This window comes from Eurypyga helias, unplaced genomic scaffold (assembly GCF_000690775.1).
Source record: "Eurypyga helias isolate BGI_N326 unplaced genomic scaffold, ASM69077v1 scaffold33223, whole genome shotgun sequence".
NCBI classification, from domain to species: domain Eukaryota; kingdom Metazoa; phylum Chordata; class Aves; order Eurypygiformes; family Eurypygidae; genus Eurypyga; species Eurypyga helias.
In genome coordinates this window covers 11,295-24,138 of record NW_010242479.1, presented here as the reverse complement: position 1 = coordinate 24,138, position 12,844 = coordinate 11,295, and the positions used below count along the sequence as shown (strand labels likewise).

Genomic DNA, 12,844 nt, shown 5'->3' with positions numbered 1-12,844 from the left:
CTGAAACGGAGGAGGAGTTGAATCCCCCCACCCCAGTGGCTTTTTTTGTGCCCAAGATTAAATTGCCATTATCCTTCAGCATTAAGAGAACGACATAATTTAGGCCAGTGTGATAATGTTATCAAACCATCGTCTTCCTTCAGAATAAATCTGGAATGCGAATAGTGTTCTTCCTCCAGCTGGGTTTTTGCCAGGAGACGACTGACCAGCACTCCTTGCTTGCAGTATATTAATTAAATCCTGTAAAGCTTATTGCCTTACACTTGCAGCATTTGGAAGACAGGCAGATTAAATCTTGCTTCAAGCAACAACAAGCAAAACCCCAATAATGCTTAAAATCTGGAGTGAAGAGAAAAATAATTTGCTGCAGAGCTGTTCTGCAGCAGCCCTTTTCTTTCTTCGTGTGTTACTGAAGAGTTCAGGAACTTCAGTTGCCCCTTTAGAAGTGAGAACAAGTCTGTGACGGTGAGCGGTGGGTGATCGCAGCATCTGGGGAGCAGCTTTCACCGCTGCGGGGTCACCCTCTTTCCTGCTCTCACCCTCCGGCGGTTTAACCCCGGCCAGCAGAATACCACGCGGCTGGCCCCGACGTGGGGATGCTGATCCTTGGCATGGCTGTGCTGATTTGCATCTTCCAGTGGGAAATTTCCCTTTTTGGAGAGCAAAATGTTTCCAGAACAGTGCAGCACTGATGGTGAAACGTTCCCAACCAGTTTGTTTACCTAGTGTTGAAGATAGAGTAAAGCTGGCCTGGATGCCTGATAGATGCTTGTGTATATGCCTTGGTTGGGTTTGTTTATGTACTGAATTCATGCTGGTGTGGAAGGGACAAAATGGACTTGTTTTTTCCCCTCTTACACTCGAGTGCCGGCTGCAGTGATGCCAGTCTGGGTTGTGCTGGGCAACATAAACTGTTTTGAAAGAGAATGCAATTTGTGCTGCCTGGGTTTGTCAATAAGCCGTGTTTATTTGCACCTTCCTGGTTGTTCGTGTTATGCACTTAGCAGCAAATGCAGTACTGTCTATCGCTTCCTGTTGACTGTGGTCGAAGGTAGTTGTTTTCTTCACTCTGGTTTCCATTTGCTCTAATTTTGGTGCCGTGTGAGTAGCTGTAATGCTGCTGGAGCTTTTAGCAGGGTTGATTGCTTCACTTGCAGAAAACCTGAAGGGATGGGAGGTTTTACAGTGCCAAACAGTGTCCCTGAGTCCTCTAGCCACTCTAAATAAAATGGGTTTAGCACACATGTTGTTATGTATCACAGCTGGGAAGCGTGGAAGCTGTTTTGAGGTAACTTCTAGGGTAAAGAGGGAATGATAAATGGCCAAAAAAGGTGTGTGTGTGTGGGTCATCAAACTCTGGTATCCAACTGAGATATACTTTGGGTTCTTTTCATCATCATTTTCAAGAGGCTGCTGGGTTCTTTTCAGTTGGGAAGAAGCTACAGGTACCTTGCGCTGAGGTGTTTGTGTTTGAGGGATTACAAAGCGTGCCATGGGCCTCTGGCTCCTTGGGGCTGTGCTGACGTGTTAGTCTGAAACGCTCTGCGTACTAAACTGTTCTGAGGGGAAGGGAAAATACTCAACGTTGGAAAAATTGTAAAACTAGAAGCATGGAGTGCCTCACCACAGCAATATGTTCTAGCAAAGTGTTTGTTTCATTGAGTGATGAATCCTTCCTCTCTCTCGTAGACCGTACTGCATCCGGTGGTACCTGAGTGTCCAAGTGCTGAGCAGGCTGGGCTTTCTTCTCCTAACCCACGTCCACTCCTTTCTCCCACTTTCTTTGCTCTGCAATCATCTACAGATGCTTCCAGCTGAGCAGTGGGATCCAGCTGCTGCACAACTGGCTAGACAGGCATTTGGCCCGGTCCTGCTTTTCAACCATAAAATCCTGAAGAAGGGGATGTAGGAGTACATTTTCTTCATCAACCTTTCCTGTGGTTAAAGATTGAGCAGTTGGTGGGCTGATAGTAGGTTGGGCAAAATCTTTGAAGTTGCTTCGAGGTTCTGGATGCTTCGTCACACCTACTCCTGCACTTAGGGGATGTGGCGTAGAGCGTCTGAAATACCAGGAAGCGAGACACCAAAAAGCTTTGTGTGGAAGCCAACCAGATGTAGCTAAACTTCAGCTGCATTTCTATAGTGGGAGGAAAATAATTCATAGATCAACTTCAGAATAATTTCAAGATCCTTGGAAAGGTCTGGCAGATGGAAATGTTAATGACCAGGATGGAAACATGTGACCAGTGAAACGATCCCGAGTCAGACGTAGCTTGCAGCTTGTAGACTTAATGCCGCCTTCTTGCTTCTTGTTCTAAGTTTGTAGAGACCTACCCAGATGTTTTACTGATGGGCACAACTGTGTCCGTACTAGAGGCTTCAGGGTGATCACTCAAGGCCCAGTGGCAGTGCTGGCTTGCATGGAACCTTTGAGATCTGGCAGTTAATTTCAAAATCTGCCAAACTTTGATGGCTTACCTAGTGGTATTTTTTCCTTCAGGATTTTCGCTGAACACGTGATAACCAGTTTTATCATGCTGGGGGAAAACAGAAAAGACCAAATAGACTGTTGTTAATACGTTGCTAATGCCTGTTTCTGTAGCAATATAAAGACTTTATACAGCTGGTCTGTGTGGCCTCTTCTGTTCTCTGGAGATGACTTGTACTTGTATTTCTGTGATCGGAACACGTTACTGCATGTATTTAATATGTGTATTTCCTTACTGCAGCCTTTATACTGTAGATATTTGATTCCAGCCTGGGCCACGAATCGCTGGAACTGGAGTTTCTGAATAATGTCTCTCCAGTCCTTCTGTTCTCACAGCGTGTTTGGGAAAAGGAAATCAGGTCTTGTATAGGCTGCTTGAGCATTGGAAGTCAGCTGTGAGAAAGACCATACCAAAGTTTAGACCATTAAAATGCAATATTTTAAAAAGTCTGTCATGTAGAGGGATTAGCATTCCCAAAATGACCATTTTTTATGTCTTTGTGCATAAATTTAGACAGCTGATTTTTTTTTGGTAGTTGGCTAGGAGAAAATGCTCCTTTCCTCCTCTGGTTTCTGCTTAAAACTAGGCTTCCCCTACCTTTTCCCTTTGAAACATTATTTTACGTGAAGGATGCTCTAAAAAGCAGAAACGGTATAAAGAAGGAAGGATCGTATATCGTTTTACAAGGAGAGAAAGAATCTTTAAAAAAATATTTATCCCACACTTGGCAACCTTTTGCTTGCCCGCATGTGACTGGCTCGGTGCCATCCTTGGCAGAGGCCGGCGCTTTGCCTTGCCAGAAGTCTTCCTCTTCTGGCTCCGTCTCACTCCCTGTGACCGATTGTTTATTCACCTGATTTTTGTGTTTCAGCATTGCTGAAGTCATGGCGTCTTGGAGGTGATAAGAACACTTTGTCTGTCCAAACCGTACAATAGCCGTGATGTCGGTGCAGTGTTTGCCGTGAGCTTTAGCTCTGCGCACGCTTGGCGTAGCGGGAGGTATTAGTTGTCAGGCAAACTTACTGCCATCTCCTCAGCACGAGGCTCTCCAGCGAGCAACTGCCGTAAATACAGAGAGATGACTTGTTTCTTGCTTTTTTTGGAGAGTTTGAGGATTTCCCAACCTTGCTTTGTGTTTGCCATTTTGGTTTAGCATCCTGTGGATTTTAATTGAGAATGATGAGTCTCTGAGTCAGATTCTCTTGGAGCTTCTCTTGTTTGTAAGGTCTTTGCGTTTACAGGATCTCCTTTCTGCATGTCAGGTCTGCATCTGACGTGCTCGGTAAGTGGACATCTTGAAATGAAATATTTTGCCCTTTTTTGCAAGTGATCATAACTTAATAACATTTGGAAAATCTCCTGGATTTTGTGGACAAGGAAAACTTCTCATTTCAAGAAATCAGAGAGAAGGTGAATGGTCAGAGAATCTACTGCTGCTGGGTTTGCTCCAGTACATACTGGTACTCCTGTCATGTCCTCCTCTAAAGATCTGATGGTTTCTCCATATTTTCACTCCCTAAATGTAGACAGAACCTCGGGTCTAGTCAGGCTTCCACCATCTCTTTAATGAAGCTGCTTAAGGGTCTGCCCTTCTCTGGGTCTTGCTTTGACTTCCTTCTTCCATGGCTGCCCTCCAAGGTCTCTGAAATTTTCCACTATCTTGGCAGCTCCACGTGACGACAATGAAGCATTTTTTGCCCTTGTGCTTGTCAGCAAAGATTTGTTCGGGCGTTTGGGGTTTTTTATGCACCATCATCAGCCTTCGTGATCCAAGGCACTGTTGTACCTGGCTGATAAATTCTGTCCCCGAATGTCAGCCCACTGTTGGCTTATATTCGCGTGTCTAATGTTTTTGCGGACTAAAGTCAACAAGTTATGGAGCATATTTCAGGGTTTTTTTTGGGCAGAAGTATTTTGGAACCTGCATTTTAAACATTTTGGTACAAGTCTAGCAGCCCAAGTAGCACAGCTGGGGAGGGCAGGAGAGAGGAGAGATGGAGCTGGGTTGTAAGGCCAGCCAGCGTTGTTGGAGAGAACAGGGATATCTGAGGGAACCGGCATGTGAGGCAGATAAGACTTTTTGTTGTTCATAATATCCTACACACACACAAAAGTTCTTGTTCTGCCTCTTCAAAGAAACAGGATACCCGTATTGTCTCCAGGCTGAAAACTATGCCAACGTTAGCAAGAACAAGCAAAAAACAGGACTGAGAGAAACACAAGGTTTGCTGAGCTTTTAAAAAATTATCTTTAAAAAGTTTTCCAGACTTCTGGTTAAAATGGTTGTGATTAAAATATGACTCTGGTTCTGAAAACCTGTTTCACTGATTGCCTTTTTTATGTGAACTTGCATATCCTTCTGTGCTTCAATTTATATTTCCGTAGACGAGCGTCAGCAGATTTACTAGGAGATGCAGGGATTCCTATTTATATAGCAGACTGTTCATGAATGGCAGAAGCATTAAGGGAATATAAACGTCTTTCCCAAGAACACAGTAAACTCCATCTTTTTCTGCTATATTTATCTGTATACTTAATGTAGCAGCATTTGTTTTTTTTAGCAAATTGTCTAGATGAAAACAACAAAAAAAAGATGTAGTTGATCAATACAGCTAGTGATGAACTTTGTGGAGGCTTGGGGGGAGGGGTGTGTGTGTGTTTTTTTCTTAGTAGGGCTTTGAACTGGAAACGTAGCTGCCACATGAAATCTGGGTTCTGGCACCCACTCAGAACAGCAGTCCATCTGCTAGCAAGATACACTGATTCCTTATTTTTTAATCCCTTAGTAGTTGCAGGTGCAAGTAGAACTGAGAACCTTAAGGCGGGAGGCAGTTTGTGATGCCTTAGTAAGGTGGCGCCTGGGCAGACTTGACTCCTTTTACACTGCTGCAGGTTACTGGCAAAAAGAAAACTACACCTGCGTACTTATTTTCATGTCAGGGTTTGGTGTGCATGGTTTCTTCCTTTTCAAGAAAATAAATCCAGCATTTTTACGCAGTGCTTTGTTTAGCAGTGTTTTCCTCTGCACTCCTGCTCTCGGTGGACTTGCAAGTGACTGGCTCTGCAAAGATGTCCTTAATTTGGCCTGCACGTGCTGTTTGTGGTACCCAGGCAGGCACCGGCCATCCTCGTGCTCCCACCTCCTTGTTTTCGTTGTCTTCCCCTCCAGTCCCCCTCTGCTCCTGTGCCCGCTGTCACCGCAGAAATGAGCGTGCAGGTACGGAGCAGGGCTGTGGGGTTACAGCGGCAGCGTGTGCGGGGAAGGCTTGTGGGGTGAAGTGACGCCTCCTTTCAACCAGGGGAGACAGATGAACTCCTGGTCAGCCTCAGCAGCTCCTTGTCGCGCAGCAGACCTGCTGCGTTCGGTTCGGTGTGTCCAGGCTGCCCCTGGTGCGAGCTGCTTGTGCTGGGGGCTGCAGCGGCAGGGAGCAGCGCTCTCAGGTGTTGCAGACAGGTCTGCTGCCTTCACAGCTGCCTGCTGGCCTGGGGGAGATGCTGCTCAGGCTGCCAGGGACTTACCCGCAGGTGCAATTTCCTCCACAGACCCTTTCTTACCCTTAATTTTATATGGAGAACTCAGCTTCATACCCAGGTGCTTATGCTTGCAAAGTTGGTATTTAAGGCTTAAAGTGAATAAAATTTCAGCAACATCAATACAGAGCTATCACTAAGAAATGCAAAATTCTCTGAGGGCAGTTTTACAGGTCCTTGTCAAGGTGGACCCTGCCTTAGACCTGGCAGCGAACAGCTTCTTATAATAAAAAATTGGAGGATGCAGAGCTGTGAACAGGTTTTCTTAATTTTTTTTTTAATTTTTAATTGGTTTATAATTGCTTAATAGCACTGTCACGCTTTCGGTCCCATCTCATGATCGTGGTGCTCTGTTCAACAGCATTGTGAACACGCCCTGGGAAACCTAGACCTCCTTATGGGGAGAAGAGAGGGTCAAGATTTTAGGGTGTTTAGTCCTGCATCGAAACAACCCTTTGGTTGCAAACTGAATGATAAATTGTAACACAGAACTTTTGTGGAACTGTTAGAGTTTCCTAAATGTTGGGGTTTTTTTCTACAGGCAGAGCTCTGCTGCTTCCCTGTTCATTTTGGATATTAACTTCTTTGCTGGTTATATGCTTTTTGCTCAAATGGTCCAGTTTAAATGTCTTGTGGTGCTTTGCTTGGAGCTCGCTGTAGCTGTACGGCTGAAATTTTGTTTTATGCTGTTATTATTGGTGCTGTGTTTTAGCTACGTTAGAAAGTGGAAAACAGTTACTTAATGCAAACCAGATTTCCTATCTGTGTTTGTTTACAGAGCCTCTGGCGCACAGCTCGTGTGGCTAAAAGGCCATACAACGCTGTAATCAAAACGTTGTTACATAAATATAATGCTGCCACTTCTTTTGATGTAGCAGTGGTGAGCTTGTCTGCTGAGGATTCTGCTCTTTGTTCGTGTCTTTCAAGCCGAAATGCGTTCGCGGGGAACGCACGTCTCTGCAAATTTACACCCCGTTTGTTTTTTTCTCCCCTTTAGATACTTTGTTCTCTGAACCCAGAATCTGGGGATAAGGCAGAATTCTGTTACGCTCTTCAGGGGAAAAATAGTAGCTCCGTGATTCCACAGTATTTGATGCGTACCATCTGCACTTTATTAAACCTCATTTTGCATACATCAGCAACATTGGGATGCTACACTGGGGTCAACCCAACCATGTGTGCTACAGCATAGCAGTGCTTTATTGTACAAGTGTAATTAAGTTGTTTAAAGGGAGCTTGTTTTCTTGCCAGTGAAAGGCTAGCTTGAAGTACAGATAGGAAAGACAAGAAATGCTTAGAAAGACAGTAAGTCAGCACTAAAAAAAAAAAAAAAATTAACCATAATACTAGGGCTATGGAATAGGTTCCAGTACTTGCCTGTTTCCATTATCCTTATGTTGATCTTGCTTTCAGCAGTTTTCCTTACTTAATTGGCTCATATTATAAATTTGATCTGAGAAAAAGATATTTTCAGGCAACTAAAACTGAGAAAAGCAGAATTTAGTTTTTCAGTTTTACAGGAGTTGTTTCTTTTGCTGAGATGCTCTAGGGCCCAGGGAATGAAAGCAGAGACTTGGATCAGGGTTTTTCCTTCAATGCCATTCACTCGATTTGACAGCCCTTGTTCATGCTGCCTTGCTTTCTCTCTTGCAGTGTGCCCCAGCTCATGTGGCAAGCGAGCCTGTACAGACCAAAACGAGTGCTGCCATCCCGAATGCCTGGGGAGCTGCACGGCGCCTGACAACAACACGGCTTGCGGGCCCTGCCGCAACTACTACTACGAAGGAGTCTGCATGCCCACCTGCCCGCCCAACACCTACAAGTTCGAGGGCTGGCGCTGCGTGACAAAAGAGTTCTGCTCCAAAGTCCCCGCCACCGAAACAAGTGAATATGAGAGGTTCGTGATTCACAACGATGAGTGCATGGCGGAATGCCCCTCTGGATTCATCCGCAATGGGAGCCAAAGGTAATGCAGCTTCTGGGAGTCCATCGGAGTTGTCACAGCTGTGTTTTTCCACCTTTGTTCTGTGTCAGCTTGTGATGCAAATCACATTAGGTAGAAGTAAGAGCACGGGATGGGGAGTAGTGTGACGTCCTGGTACAGGCTGGCCTAGGGGAACTCACCAGTGTGTGTGGTCTTGTGCGTGGTCGGGTGACACTGATTCTTGTGAAGGACTCGAGGAGGTCAGTACAGTGCAGAACCAGATCTTGGCAGACAGTAACAAAGTGAAAGGCCAGGAACACAAGGTTGGAGGTTGGCCCGTGACCATTATCACACAGAACAGACCACAGCACTTATCTTGCTTCCCGTGTTATTTGCTTTATGTGTACTTGCATTTTAGACACTTTTTTTTTTGGTGTATTTATTTCCCTTTTTTTCACTGTTTCCAGAACCTAACGAATGGTGTTTTACAAGGGAGCAGTCATGTAGATAGTGACAAAAATAATGCAGCAGCTGACAATATTATGCACGGTCATTTCTTGCAAGAATGTCACTCACCTGCTCTTATTTAATTCTAACAGTTGGAGTCATATGTGCTTCTGATTTTCTTACGTTGCCAGTTGTTTAAGCAAACAGCCTTAGTTGCCTGCTGACCCTTGGGAGTCACAGACTTTGAGTAAAGGACAGTCAGCGTGCTAAAATTCGTAGTGCTTCGTTACTCTGCTGAAACAGTGCCTTCATGGGCTGTTCTGAGATGGTTTTTGGGAAGGTGCTTGGGATGATACCCGCGCTGGCTGCGTGTCTCTGTGTGCTTGTGTGTCCTCCATCCATTCAGTCAACTAGTAAGGCACTCTGGGGCTAACACTCGGGTGTAAGCAACTTAACGCTGCCTTTGCTCAAAGCCAGATACCCACCTGAGAAACGTTTCTTTTGTTATCTGCTTGAGCTTGTAGTACCAGCTGTTTGAGCCGCTTACGCTGAAGTGCACGGCCATCCTATCTTATCTCAGCGTTGTGCTCTGCTGCAAAGATTGAAAGGAGCTGTAACTCAAGGCTAGTGGCTGCTTTGTTCCCCAGAGGTGGTGTTAAGAAATAGTCGCAAATGGAAAGCATTTCCAGCATTCTTTGTACATTTAGTTGGATGCCTCTTGCTTATGTCTGCAGCTTTTAGTGGTTTGTGGGATGTTATAGTGCAGGATTTTGAAATAGGAGCTTACTACTAAGAAAAGGAAGCGTCATTCTTTTATTGTTTATGCATGAAAAACTGTTATTATCAATTTACATGTTTCTTTAAGCCTCAAAAAAAAGTGGGTTCAGTTTCTTTTAAAAAGAATAAATAGTAAGCCCATGCTCATCGGTGTTGTCATCAGAAGCCTTTGTCTTTGGAACTGGTTTTGGTTTTTTCTTTTTCATTTTGCCCCTCTAAAGCGACAAGGTGGATTAAGTAATAATAAAATACAAAGGAAAGTGCTAGAATAAGTAGAGAAATAAAAATGACCTTGAATTGGCAAAGCATTTAGTAGGAGGAGTGATCAGAGGGCATGTTTCATGCACACACTGTTCAGTTTTGAGATGAGTACGCAGACAGTATAACACGGAGCCTTTACAAAGCTGCTGTAGCCAAAGGCTGGGTTGGCCCGAGTTCTTGTTCCTTGCATTTGGCCTGTAAAGAATGCGTATGAGCACTCGAGAGTGTAAGAAGCAGGAGCAGTGAGCCTGCGCTTGGGTTTCCCATGAGCTTCTGGCAGTCTGTTTCTCTGGAGTTCAGGGCTGTGTCTGTCTTGATGCTTTGGAGTCACTGGTGGACCTGTTCTCTTTCCATCTGTGTAAGCCGTTTGGAACCTGCTTAGACTTCTGGCCTGTCTCTCCCCGTCCCTGTTGCGAATTAGTTTTGCCTTGCATCAAGATGCAGCCTTGTGTTTGTTTAAACTTGCTGCTTGCAAACCTCTTGAGCTGCAAGAAATAGTGACTAATTCACTGCTCGCTTTCTCCACATCCCCCATGACTGTATGCTCCCACATTTGTCTTTCCTGAATTAAAACAGCTGGGAGCATGGATTTCCCTAGTGCTGAGTTTCAGAGGGCATGGTTTGGGGCACAGAGACAGCTTCTTAGGAATCTGAACAGTGTTTTCCCATCTCCAGTTCCTGGCTGGCCTGTTTTTGGAGACTGAGTCTGGATTAGCATGCAACATCACTCTGAGGATGTCTGCATAAATGAGAAGGTGGTCTTTCTGGATGTGACAAAGTTAGAGTAAATGCTCAAATCCAAGGGCAGTAGGTTTTACCTGAAGTGCCATTGACTTTGGAAGGGCCACAGAGTCCTTCAGAAGCTGTTGGGGGGAGGGGTATGGGTCCATTCTTGTGTTGCTGTAAGACGGGGGTACGATGCTCCAGCCCCTCTGGACTAGAGCAGGGTGAGTGTGTGAAGTATCCCTGAAGTACGGTAACTTCCTAGCCGGAAGCATTTGTTTAAGCTTTAGTGGGAAATGTCATTCAGAATTTAACTTGAAGCAGTCTGCAGACGCAGAGTTGCATGTTGGTGCTTGATTTCAGTCTCCCTTTCTTTCCCAACAGCATGTTCTGCAGTCCTTGTGAGGGGCCTTGCCCCAAAATTTGTGAGGATGGGAAAACGAAGACCATTGACTCTGTCACATCAGCACAGATGTTGCAGGGATGCACAATTCTCAAGGGAAATCTGCTGATTAACATCCGCCGTGGAAGTAAGTGATTGTCTTCTCTTTATGGACCTCCGATAAGGCTACTTTTAACAATTTTCCTGTTGTTTGTCAGCATAATGATAAGAACATTAAAAGCTCAGCAGACTGTTTGCTTTCCAGCCCCGTAGCAGTGCTCCTGTTTGATTTGGCCCATGGTAGCACCACTCCAGCATACGGATGGCAGAGCTATTCAGCTACCAAGTTCTGAGGCAGTGAAAGCTGGTGTTTCTGTGAGCATTTTGGGCAAGACAGGGAACCAGGATCAGGCAGGGAGATGAGCAGTAGTCCCAAAGGAATAATAAAGGGCAGAGAAGGTGGAAAAGTCAAGAATCCTTGCATCTGGGTAGGTAAATAACTTGTCTGCAAGTAAAGCATGGTGCTGTAAGGCTGCATATCCTCACTTTTTAAGGCAGGGTGTGGTGCCTTGCTAAAACATGGAATCCAGAGTGCTGAGGGCTCGTATAAAGCCTAGTGCTGTGCCTCTGGATGGTCATCGTTAGTGAGCTGGCCACCTTTGTCACACGTCTTGAACAAGCTCTGTATTCAATTTGTCAGAGCAGTGATTCATCAGCCAGGGAAGTGCTGACAGTTGATGAGCTCTTTAAAAGCAGAGTAAAAATCACTGCTAGTTTTTATTGGAAATGTATCTCCCTATGGAAGGTTCCTTTCGGTTTCATGAATAAGGTTGAAAAATTGAGATGTATTTGATTCCCTTCCTCCTGATGAATGGAAACTTGAGGGTTTAGAAACAGCAGCATGGGGATTATTTCACTCTTGGTCCCACTACTACAGGTACAATCTTTCCTTAGAGGATAAGATTCAGTTACCTGGGGAAAATGTGGGGTTGGTTTTTGTTTTTTTAAGTGTTACCTTAAAGTGCTGAAGAGCAGCTCCTGTCTCCCATCTTGTTTGGTATGAGATCCAACCATTGGTGTTGGGTAATTGGTCTTCCCAGACATCTGTTAGGACTTTGGTTCGTTTATGGTGCCAAACACACCCCATAGCAGCTTCTCTCACCCTGAGTGTTGAAGAACTTCCCCCCACAACTGCAGAGTAATTCACAGGATAGTGACACCAGGCCATGAGCACGGGTCAGGGGTTGCAGGGGCTAAGGACTGCAAAGCTCAAGCCTGTGGAGGATGGGGTGTAGCAGGCCTGGGCAGGGACAGTACAGTTCCTGGGGAGGAGCACTACTACAGCTTGTTCTGTGGTTGTTTCGGTAATGTGTTGTAGGAAACCTTTGGTGAGTAGTGTGGAACGTGCTCCATGGCATGAGGACATCCTTACGGTTTTCTCTTTGCTGTTTCATCAAGAGTTCTCAGTTCAGTAGCCAAGGCTTTTTAGGTCACTGAAAGCCATGCTTTATGCCCCAGAGAAGAGCAGCAGCATACCTCCACCTCTTCATCCTCAGTCTCGTTCTCAGTTTTCCAGTGGAGCTTTCTGCTGGAGCTTTGCTCTGTAGCCGAAGAGCAGTTCCAGTCTCATGGATGTGTACATTTACACAAGGGTCTTTTCATCCTTGCCAGAATGCTGGCTCAACGTTTGGTGCTGGCTTCAGAGCGCACTGTCCATGGAAAAAGCAGGCGTACCAGTATGGAAAAGCAAGACTGGTTTTCCACTGTTGCTCTGTGGCTTTATTCTGCCCTTCAACCATCTGTCCGCACAGGCAACTCTCACGGGGGAAGGAATACCAGTGTCTGTCGTTTTCAAAAGCAACAAATACAACCTTTTACTGGGCTAATAGTGTGTTAAGCAGAGCAGCGGTTAAAGCTATGAATTCTGCAATAATGAAACTACCTTTTTCTTACTGTAGATAACATCGCCTCGGAACTGGAGAATTTTATGGGGCTGATTGAGACGGTAACAGGGTATGTGAAGATTCGTCACTCCCATGCATTAGTCTCCCTGTCTTTCTTGAAGAACCTGCGATACATTCTGGGAGAGGAACAGGTGGACGGGTAAGTGTTCAGATATTTGTATGTGAAATTCACTGTAATAGAAAGTCTCAGAGAATAAGTCTCCTAGTAAACGTTCACATACCATTTATAGAATCTTCTCTTCCACTGATAGGCAGTTTTTCTCCTCATGAACACCATTGCACATTATCACAGATTCACAGAGTGGAAGGGGTTGGAAGAGACCTCTAGAGATCATCTAGTCCAACC

At 45.1% G+C, this 12,844-nt stretch overlaps 1 protein-coding gene across 1 annotated transcript in view; it reads left to right on the top strand.

The window, feature by feature from the left end:
- LOC104507729 (insulin-like growth factor 1 receptor) overlaps window positions 1-12,844 on the top strand; it is a gene marked incomplete at both ends in the record, with an annotated part of 120,101 nt that overhangs the window by 96,122 nt on the left and 11,135 nt on the right. The window contains 3 exons of the mRNA XM_010149094.1: window positions 7,674-7,986; window positions 10,537-10,682; window positions 12,493-12,637. Of these exons, the coding sequence (XP_010147396.1) occupies window positions 7,674-7,986; window positions 10,537-10,682; window positions 12,493-12,637 (604 nt within the window). The remainder of the gene's footprint in view (window positions 1-7,673; window positions 7,987-10,536; window positions 10,683-12,492; window positions 12,638-12,844) is intronic.